We start from the raw sequence: 10,818 nt of genomic DNA, 5'->3' as shown, positions 1-10,818 counted from the left end.
CAACTTTGTGGTTTTTATTTTGGCCCAACATTTTCAATGGGCAACTTCATTTTCCCCATTTTTTGCTCGAAAAGGTTTACAGTTTCCTCCCTTTCTCAAAGGGTGTCTGAATACTTTATCTGGTATACTATCGGAGCTCCAGCCGTAGTAGCTCCATGTCAGGAACCCATCTCAACTTCTCAAGAATCTAAACCTATGCAGAAATTTGCATTTTCAAACACAGAAGGTGCGTACCGATGATTATCATTTGCAATATGCAATTTAGGATTCTCCTTTCAACCTTTGCATAGTGGTAAAAGGATGTAATAAAAGATACACATTCATTTGCCAAGAAGATTCTTCATGAGAATAATTATACAGAGTTTGGTCGAAATAAAGCATTGAGGGGTTGATGTTGTCTTCTGATATGTCCCTCTTTCTTCTTATCTTTCAGTTACTCTAAATCATGCACCTGAGATATGCTGTGAAGTTCGAATTACTCATGATGATATGTTAAAGTTGAGGTCTTAGAATCTTTTTTGTTTTTCCTCCCCTAATCAATAAGGGGAGCTAGAGACTCTACGTTTACCTGGACCAGAATCGGTACAAGTGAAGGATTTTCTTTTATACTTTTTAGTAATATATTGATGATGTGTACAATATAGGATTTTTTTATTTTTAAATTATAATTTTTGATATAAAAAAGAACAAACAGCGACCACGCATTCTTGTGAGACCATTTTGTTAGCACATTGATCTAAACTTGTCCATTAGAAAATAATATATGTATACATATATATTAAAGTGATATACATAAAAGAAGTACATATTTTGTACATTACATAGGTGCACACACACAGTACGTGACTTAATAAATTATTAATTATTTTCAATATTATAAAAAAAAATGCATCAATTACATATTAGTGTTACATGAATGTATAATACCAAATGTGATAGAAGATTCACACTGATTTATACAAGTATATTGATCTAAGTTTGTCCGATGTTAAATAATATATGTGCTTATGTTATTACTAATAACTATAAATGTTCATCGATTGTTGTAGTGTCAATTTTGGTCTAAAGCAATTTTCTTTTTCTTTTTTCTCTTTAATTGTGTCATGATGAAACGATGTCGTTTCCACGCACGTTGGTATGATACATAGTCGTTCTGGTATATATTATATCTAAGAATACACAACACATATATATTTTATATGTGTTCATGTGATATACATTACAAAAAAGTATATAGTTTGTACATTACATATATCCTCACAAAATGATTACAAATGAATAAATTATTAATATAATAATATTTCCAATATTTGTAAAAGCAAAATAAAAATCACATGTTACTTGGTTTTTAAAGATTGAAACATGCCAGGCACATTAGCAAATATCAATTGGTTTTGTTATCAACTTCTTAAAAAATAAATTTTGTTCGATATTTGTGAAATTAAAAAATGAGTCTAACTTATCAAGTATTAAGGTCGGGACGAAATTGAGTTTTATATCCAACGAAAATATTGTAGGTCATGGATCAAACTTTGGTAAATCCATATGGAATCCAACTTATTGGAGTCTCTATACCTAAATGATTATTATTTTTTTTTGCAGCGGCTTGCGATTCTATTGATATCCTATTTAATGAGGTGTTGACCTTCTAATATTGTATGGGTCTCACAGTTTTGTCTTAGAAAGAGCCTCATAAAAAAGAAAAGGCTTTTGGGGCGTATAAGCCACTTATGCTTTTTGTTTGCGACTGTGAGACGCTTACCCACATCATCAATCCCAGACCAAACGCTTGAAAAGGCTAAATGGCCTCGTCCCAACAGACAACGCCAAATAATGCGGCTTTCAACTCGATCGGAGTCTCATTGCTCTAGTATTGTCCGCTTTAGCTTGCTTTGAATCTAACAATTTTGTCCTAAAAATGCGCCTTGCTCAACAAAGGAGGTTTGGAACTTATAAGCTACTCATGCTCTTTGTCTAGATCCAATGTGGGGCGTTTGCCGGATCAACATTACACATTTTGGAATTAATTTATAATTATTAGATTAGCCTAGTTAGAAAATTATGTCTACAAGTAGATGGTTGGTGGAGGGGTAAAAATAATTTTACAGCTCTCACATTAATTGAGTGTAAAAGGGGACAAAGACAACTAATGTATTCTCATATAGCATAGCACATAGTTTCCATCCCTACCTACCAAACTATTTAAATGCTGCGGAAGTAATGAAATCTGTCCACGGGCACCAAAAGCTGATGAAGATCACAAACTTAACAAGATAGGACTACTTGCCTTTCTATTGAGTCTGCAACATATTCAAGGAAGCCAATAAAATAAATAAGGTTTTCCCGCAGAAAATTAAGCCAAAGGAGAAATAAGACATAACTAATACATACCAATGCATAGAAAAGATTACCTGTGAATGAACGTTTCATTATGCATTTAGATATAGTGATAATACCCGATAAGGGCATGTTTACCGGTCTGATAGGCCTCAAATCCAGTAGTATCTTACTTAATTCCATTTCTACTCCAGAGGACTCAGAATCAGAACCAATGTCTTCTCTGATTCTTTGATCTAGTGCATTCGGTAAACATTCACTGGCTAGATCAAGTCGCAACAGATTATCAATATCATGTCTCCCAATGAGCATATGGCTTTGCTTCTCGAGAATTGCCTGATATTTCAACCAAAAACAAGTCAGTGGATTAAAATAAAAACAAAATAATAAATGCTTTAAGAAGATCACATTTGAATCTTCATGATAGAGAGAGGCTATAGTTAACCTTCTGCAACAATCTTTTTTATCACACCTTCACTATTTCCTTTCATTTCCAAGTCCAACTGCTCCTCCTCACGTTCGCGGCCATCCTGCAGGTGCTCTACCGTCTCTCCTTCATCGAGGCTACAAGAACCCTTCAGATTGATCCCCTTCTCCTTCACTCCCTCTTCGCAGATCTGGCGATGTTTTGAGAGTTTCTTCTGTAATTTTTGGGCGTGAAGAGAAGCGAAATGAAGGTGAGAGGAAGAGGAAGAAGAAGAGAGGTGATTTCGAGGGTTTTCACCCGTGGGGAGGACATCTGTATTTCTAGTCTTTACCGTTGGAGTGGGAGATTGGGGTTTTTACCGGTTGAGAAGGGGGTTCTACCTGTAAAATTATTTTTCTATTTTCTTTAATTTTTTTTTCTATAACATTTTTAAGTTTATGTTTATATGTAGAGAAATATTGTAATTTTAATTATAAATTCATTGAAAATTTCTATTTTAAGTGCTCATTTGGTTTGATTTGGTATTGGTTATGTGATTAAATAAATCAGATCTCACTTCTGGTGAAAATGTGATTTTATTTATAACTATTACTTATTTTTTAAAATTAAATTCTAATGACGACCCACGTAAAATTTAGTTATCAATTTTTATTTTGTAGTTCATTAAATTCAATTTTAAGTATAAACTAGTTATTAGTCCGTAGAGACGTATATTTATGTTTTAAAGTTATTTGATATTTAATATTGTTTATCTAAATTTATTTGAATTAATTAATATTAATAAATTGAGATATTAATTGTATTATATATTATTGACAATTAAAATTGTAAATAAAATATTTTTTGTGTTACCTGTTATATATGAGTATCATAATTATAAATATAACTTATGTTTAATTCATATCAATTGTAACATAATTTTTTTAGTTGTAATTTATTAATAAAATTAAGTATGTGAAGACTAAAACTTATTTATTTGTTGAGGCACATGTGTTAAGGTAAATAAAATCAGCTCAAGAATAGTATTTTTTACTATAATTTTAATATCTATTTAGTAATTAATTGAAATTATAATATTTTGTAGTAGTTATACGATAATCGAACATAATAATAAAATTAAATTTGTGAAAATTAATTACAAATTTTTATGATTATTTACGTTGTATATTAATAATATATTGAAATGACATGAGAAAGCACTTTCAACATATTGAAATAATATTTTGTAAATAAATAATCTTACATCTCGTTCCATGTGTGGAGTTATAAATAAATTGTAGTTGAAATTTTGTGGAATAATAGTTCAGCAAGATGCAATAATATTTCTAATAGTTTCCGACGACTAGTTACCAATTTTCTTATCAATTTGCTTGTGCTCTTAGGAGCAGCTATTCACTCTTCTTGGCGTGAGCATCCTAAAAAGTGGCAGTTTTGCAGGTTGAATATACGTCATCATCCTATGTATAGTATTATAAATTTGCTTTTCTGTAAATCCATCAATGCTCCATTCATAAATTTGTTTGTCATTATAACTATTTTGGTCAATTATCTCTTGTTCTTCATAAGGAACATCTTGGGGTGTTGGTCTAGGATAATAAAATTTTGTTTGCATTGGCTTCCTAACAAACTTTTCTAATTTGTTAATTTTCTCTGTGAGTTCTCTTCTGTAACCTGAGAATTTACATCATTATTTAAAGTATTTAATTTTAGAGTTTTAATTTTTTGGTCCAATAATTTTTCTAGTTCTTCTGTAGGTTTTAAATTAAAACCTATAATATCTGGAGGTGGTTGAATTGAGGGTCTGGCAATAATTTTTCCTTTTGCTTCTTCAACCAATGTCTTACTTGAGTTTATTTTTCTTTGCCAATCCATAATCTTATCCGTCTTATTATTTAATTCCATAATTTGTTTTTCCTATAACATTTAAGTATAAATTAGCATAATTTTATTTTTTCAATAATTCATTTATTTGTATCATTGGAATTATTAGAGTGTCATTTTCAATTAATTTAGAAAATACTTTAAAATTAATTTCTATTTCATTTGAATTCATTTTGAAAGATTGTTGAGGGGGGAAAACATTATTTAGGATTTTTTTCATTTTTTAGAAAATATTTTCTTTCTAATACATCTAAATATTGTTTTGAGTATTAATCCTTGAATTTCGCAAATTTATTTCAAAGAATACTGTTTGTTAAAGAGAATTATTATTTTATGTTCTACAATTAGAATTAAGTGTTTGAAAAAGTTTATATACTTAAATATTTTAATATTTTATTAAATATAATATAAATATAGTTACATACATATATGTATTTTAATCAATATTTACTATAAATATAAAATATTAATATTCAATTTATGTAATATTATTGATATTTGTTCTTTGTAATAAGTATGATATTTATTATTGATATTTGTTCTTTGTAATAAGTATGATATTTTTTTTGTTGAATAATAAGTATTTATTGGATATCTAATACATGAAAATATTTAAATATGTACATATAATAAATTTATATTTAATTTTATATTTTAAAATAATATTTTTTATGTAAAAACATTTGTGAGTGTAGTGTGTATTTTTTTCCCTTCAAATTTTATTATATCCACCAAACATATAAACAATTGATTTAAAAAAATATTTAATTTCTTTTTTTATTCCTTCATTATACCAAATATAGGAATGTATTAATAAAACTATTCCGCTCTTATCTTTATTCAATTCCTAAATTTATTTTATTCCCACTCAAGTTCATTTATGCGTACCAATCACGTCCTAAGCGTCATTAAAATAAGATAAAATATATAATAAATAATAGTATAATGGTCACTTTATAAAAAATGATTAACATGTTAGATATATTTAATGGAGAGGAATGATTGAGTTACAATTTAAAAAACAGATAGAGGTAGTTTGTCTATTTTAAAAAGGAGGGGTTATAGTGAATTTTTTAGAAGACAGGTGGTTTTTACGATAATGAAAGGATATTGGTAATTTTCCGAATCATGAGGGAGAATCTGTAATTACGACAAATTTAAAAAAAAAAAGGTATAATTTACCTTATAATACTTAACAATTATTTTTTTATTCAAGAAACGAGCCCTCAAAAACTACCACTAATAAATATTGATGATTATTGGAATTTATTTAACAAATTGTTCCTATCTTTTTGTATTTATATACTTTAAACATAATATGTAATAAATTGTAATAAAAAAGGAATTTTATGCAATAAATGTATATAACCATTTTTATTCAAATTGAATAAAAATAAATTCTTCCAACACAAAAAGCGTTTTTCTTTTAGTCAACGGATCCGCCTCATGCAACAAAGCCACCAGAAAATCCCAATTTCAGTACAGCACACCGGATACCGAAAACCAAACGCTGATCAGCGAATCAATGCCCCTTTGCCTTCTTCTCCCAAATTCAAGTAAAGATCATTCAGAAGTTTTGCCCACACAATCTGTGAATAATACCATCCTATGTGTTCTTACTGTTTACTTTTGTTTTTCTTTGTGACAACTGTTACAGATTTCACCATGGAACAATTTTCTTGAATTGTACTCCCCCAAAAAAAGAAGGAAAAAACAAGAATATCAGAAGAAATCATTGCCCATTTGGTGGGTTCTAGCCGCCTTTTTCATGTTCGATCAAAACGAGGTGAAAAGACCACGAAATAGTCAAATGGGTCGGAAGGGAAGTGAATTGGAGCCTACCAGGTGGGGTACTTTGATCCTCCTCTTGATGGGTTTGGTGTCTTTTTCTGTGGTGTACATTTTCATGTCATCTGTACTGAGCCCTTCATCATCATTATCAGCGAGTTCAAGAACTAGGTCTTTGAGGTATGTTGATGGGAGTTATGAAAATGATGGTAACAATTCGGAGTTTGAATTGAGTGGAGGTGGGGAGTGCTGTAGAGGGATTCAGGGTTTGGAGCTCTGGGGGGCTGCTGTGAAATGGGGCACAGAATTCAAGTTCAATTCCTCTGAACAATGTTGTAAGGCTTGCAAGAAGATGTGTACGGGGAAAGACGGGCCGTGTCTTTGTGATTCATGGGTTTTTTGTGGGAATAAGGAAGCTTGTGGGGAGAAACTTGGTGAGGTCAGTTGTTCTGGATTGTTTTCAGCTCTGATTCATGTTGATAGAATATTGGAACTTGTCCTGTTTCTTGTTTATGTTCCTGCTTTCGTTCATTCAATTTACTGCTTTGTTTGGTATAACTTATGTTTGAAGTGTAGATCGTGCAATTCTTGCATTCTTGTCCTACAAGTATGATCTGTGTAGCTCGTACATGCTTTCTGTAAGTTGCAATGATTTAAGAAAGCTAAGTGCCTTGTAGTAGAGCTTATATGTCTAACTTATTAGACTTATACCGCAAAGCAACATATAACTTGTGAAAGTACTGATGAAAAGAGTTGATTACTAGAGTTGCTGGTATGCTGGAGTTCCGTCTTTCTCTTTGAGCTCATTTGATGTTGCCTGGTTTTAGTTCGCCAACTGAGCTATTGAGTTACGGGATTGACACGGTCTTTTCTTGTTGTTTTATTGTTTTAGTGTTGGTTGAAGAAACAGAAGGACGTCCTGGCTCCTGATAAGCAGGAAACAGGAAATAAAAATATGTGGACATCAGGGCTCGTTTTTGGAGGAGGAGAGGTACCTATCATCATGAAATTTTCATCAACTAGTTTGATTCCCGTTTCCTATTACTCAAATGAGCAATGATGTGATGTAGATTATGTTGTATCTGTCCCCTGTTGATAAAGGCCATATGCTTATCATTGCTACTATAATTCATCCCTTGTTTCATGTGTATCTTTGTGGAGTCAGTGTTCACTGGAGCTTTTGATTTTTTTGGACTTGGATTTTTTTAACAATTCAATCATTTTTCTCCTTGAAGGGCATTGTTGGGTTGGAGACAGAGTATGGAACTCTGCACATAAAGGTATTCGTTTTCTTTGTTTACAGTATGTGGTGGAACCTAGACTTCTCTGAAACCAGTGCCATGTCCTTTTGGATTCATTTTTATGCTTTTCATCTAGAATTTATAAGCAGAAATGGACAAAAATATTTAAAAACTTTTGAGGCTTTATTATTCAAAGACAATTTAGTTTTACACTACATGCATGGCCTTTTTCTGTTTCTACTGAATTGTTCAATGCGTTTCAAGATTTTGTTTCAAAAATTTCAACCACATGGTTTAAAGCCTTCAACCCAAAACCAAGCAAATAGCAACCTCACACCTTACATAACTGGTTTTCCAGAATTTCCCAAATGCTACAGAGAAAGGAGTTAGAAATGTAGCGGCAAAAATTAGACGAATTTCATGAAAAAGGAACTAAGAGATTCTTGGATGTCATTTAAAAATTTGGCATAGTATTAACTTTACCCTTCATTTTTCTATTGATAATTTTTGGAATCTTTTTACAGCTTTTGCCTGATTGTTCGCCACATTCAGTTGCATACATCCTGGAGTTGTTGGCACTACGCCATTGTGCAGGATGCCATTTCTATCGGGCTGAAAGTCGTGGTCGATCTTGGGATGCGAAAGGAAACCACATAAAAGATGTAAGACAAGAATTTTTATCAGTTATCTGCTTTCTGAATGCAATTCCTTTTTAATGTTTAAAAGGAATATATGTGATAGTTTACTCAAAAATTTAGAGCCAAGTTTGATCCATAACTTTTTACTTGTTTGCTATCTTAAATATGTCGGCATCATTTTGGCTCCTTGTGGTTGCACGCACATCAAGTTGCAGCCTAATATCCTGTTCTTGCAGATTCCATTTCTTTATTTTTCACTTTTTTAAGTTAACATTAGATGCCTGATTCGTTGCTGTTTATAAACATTTCAGTCCTCGTTTGGCCCTCCATTTGCTCTTATCCAAGGAACTCTAGACGCCCAAGGGCTGCCGTTCAACAAGATTCAAACCGAGCACTGCCCAACCATAAGAAGAGGGTCGGTTGCATGGGTTGGCTCCGGCCCGGAATTCTTCATAAGCCTGGCAAATCACGAAGAGTGGAAGAAGTCGTACACCGTTTTTGGTTCAGTACTTCCAGAAGATATGGTGATCGCCGAGAAAATAGCTCAGCTCCCCACAAAACCAGATGCTTGGAATAACATTAACGTCTCGGTTTTAGAACAGACTGTACCATTGAAGATTCAAAGAGTAAAGATCAGTAGCAGTGACATGAATCTCAATGCTGATTAGAAGGTACCTCAATTGCGTCTCTGTAACTTTTTCTTATATAAGACACAGTGGGACTACTATTTCACGCACCCGATGTTTGAAACTCTTACAATTTATTTCATGACACAACAGCGCCAATGAAGATTATGGAAACACAAGTGAAGTGTGAAACATGTATATGGAGGTGCAGCAGACAGTGTAACTAAAGCTCCAACTTGCACATATTGTGGTACATTGTCGGAAACTAGGCTTGGTGTTTGATGTCTCTGATGTTTTCAGAACAAAATGGAAAGGAAAAAATTATATAATGGTCTAATTACTTAAATTTGTTTGTGTCTTGAATGATATTACATCTCGAGTATTTGACTTTATTCTCAATACATAGAAAATATGCCCCCTACTATGATGAACTAGAACGTTAGCAGAAAAAGTATGATGTCGAACTAATTAAGATTGTTTGACGGGTAAAGTGTTTCTCTCTTACGAACTAACACACAGTGATCTAAGATTTTCGAGCATTCTTGCATTGTATGTCGTAACGATCATAACAATTTTCTTACTGTAGCTTGTGCCTAGGTTAGCATTACTAACATTGGGTCGAGTGCTCTCTTTGATGTTGTAAATTTTACTACTTACACTTTGTAGGAACTTATTTCACCCCTATTCATATGTGCTAGTCTTTGATTAAGATTGATGTTCTACCGACAAGTTTGACATCATGGGTTCGAGTCCCACTGGATATTCTCATTTTATATCGTGTTTTTGTAATTCGTCCCAATCTTCATTGTTATATTGATATATTAATTGATCTGATACATGATTTAGTTTATTGAGATATTAATGTAATTATATAATGAAATTATAAATCCTTAAAGTTGATGAAAAGTAGCAAAATTCAAGCAAAGAATCTTTAGAATTGTGTGAGAAGTGTTGTTTGCATTGGTGTGGAGTGGAGTTTCTTGCAAATAGCAAACGGAAGATTACGGGTGAAGGGAGAGAAGGGGACAGAAGTTTTGAAGAAAGAAAAGCTTTTGGGAAGTGTGGTGAGAATGTCTCTTTTCACCAAAAACTAGAAGTTCTCTTGAAATAAACTCACATGCCCCTTGAACCTAACCCTTCTTTCTTGCTCTGGTTTTACTGTCTTGGATTTGTGGATGCATTGGGGTTCAATTCTTGCAACAAATGGTTCATATATATATATATATAGGGAGAATAGCAATTTATTTCGTGTGATATTGAAAATGAGCACATTACCCCCCTATGAAAAAACCATAGCAATTTACCCCCCTATACTTTTTAAAATGAAGCAATTTACCTCCTTATATAGGGAGGTAAATTGCTTTATTTTAAAAATCATAAGGGGATAATTGTTGTATTTAAAAAATATAGGGAGGTAAATCACTATGTATTTCTCTATAAGGGGGTAATTTGCTCATTTATAATATCACAAGGGGTTGCTTGCATTTTTCTTTATATATATATTGATAACCTAAATATTACCAATAAATGGCACATATTTCCTTCTCAAAAAAAATAAAAATGGCACACATATCGAGACAAAAAAGAAAACATTTGAAATCAAAAGTTATTTATTTGTTAGCTAGCAAAATTTTAAAACGATAATAGTTTTTCTTTTTCTTTTTCTTTTAATTCAAAATATATTACGGGACGATTTATATATACTATTGTTAAATACATTTTGTATCCCTAAACTATTATCAATATAGCTAACATACAAGTCCCTGAATATCAAACCTTAAAGAATTGGATGACATCCATGCTTGTCTGAATTTGAGAATATCCGTCTAGCATTAAATATAAGGGTGTATTACATTTTGTTATTCGAATTATACTCGTTT

The 10,818-nt window shown here is 31.8% G+C and overlaps 2 protein-coding genes and 1 long non-coding RNA gene across 4 annotated transcripts in view; 2 read left to right on the top strand and 1 right to left on the bottom strand.

Annotated features, from left to right (window-relative positions):
- The window catches only part of LOC105174195 (glycerol-3-phosphate dehydrogenase SDP6, mitochondrial), a gene marked incomplete in the record, with an annotated part of 5,033 nt that extends 4,634 nt beyond the window's left edge, over window positions 1-399 (top strand). The window contains 1 exon segment of the mRNA XM_011096221.2: window positions 11-399.
- On the bottom strand, window positions 2,140-3,105 carry LOC105174194. The gene is made up of 3 exons (XR_848815.2): window positions 2,783-3,105; window positions 2,412-2,673; window positions 2,140-2,300 (listed from the first exon to the last, which is right to left on the bottom strand). It is a non-coding gene; the product is annotated as an uncharacterized LOC105174194 (long non-coding RNA).
- Window positions 6,062-9,337, top strand: LOC105174192. Of its 2 annotated transcripts, XM_020698035.1 has the most exons (7): window positions 6,062-6,201; window positions 6,303-6,872; window positions 7,326-7,424; window positions 7,669-7,713; window positions 8,199-8,336; window positions 8,624-8,983; window positions 9,092-9,337. In XM_020698035.1, the coding sequence occupies exons 2-6, from the start codon at window positions 6,414-6,416 to the stop codon at window positions 8,978-8,980; spliced, it is 1,098 nt and encodes a 365-aa protein (XP_020553694.1). In that variant the 5' UTR covers window positions 6,062-6,201; window positions 6,303-6,413; the 3' UTR covers window positions 8,981-8,983; window positions 9,092-9,337. The 2 variants fall into 2 exon arrangements, with proteins under 2 accessions (XP_020553694.1, XP_011094522.2); XM_011096220.2 differs by having other exon boundaries at window positions 6,072-6,872.

Source organism: Sesamum indicum, linkage group LG11 (assembly GCF_000512975.1).
Source record: "Sesamum indicum cultivar Zhongzhi No. 13 linkage group LG11, S_indicum_v1.0, whole genome shotgun sequence".
NCBI lineage: Eukaryota > Viridiplantae > Streptophyta > Magnoliopsida > Lamiales > Pedaliaceae > Sesamum > Sesamum indicum.
This window is presented reverse-complemented; position numbering and strand designations above follow the sequence as displayed.

Excerpts from the sequence above, each read along its gene's own strand:
- LOC105174192 (XM_020698035.1), top strand. The coding sequence starts at position 6,414 with ATGTTCGATCAAAACGAGGTGAAAAGACCACGAAATAGTCAAATGGGT. Across the intron at positions 6,873-7,325 it reads GTGGGGAGAAACTTGGTGAG|TGTTGGTTGAAGAAACAGAA; the intron begins GTCAGTTGTTCT and ends TTATTGTTTTAG. Across the intron at positions 7,714-8,198 it reads ATGGAACTCTGCACATAAAG|CTTTTGCCTGATTGTTCGCC; the intron begins GTATTCGTTTTC and ends ATCTTTTTACAG.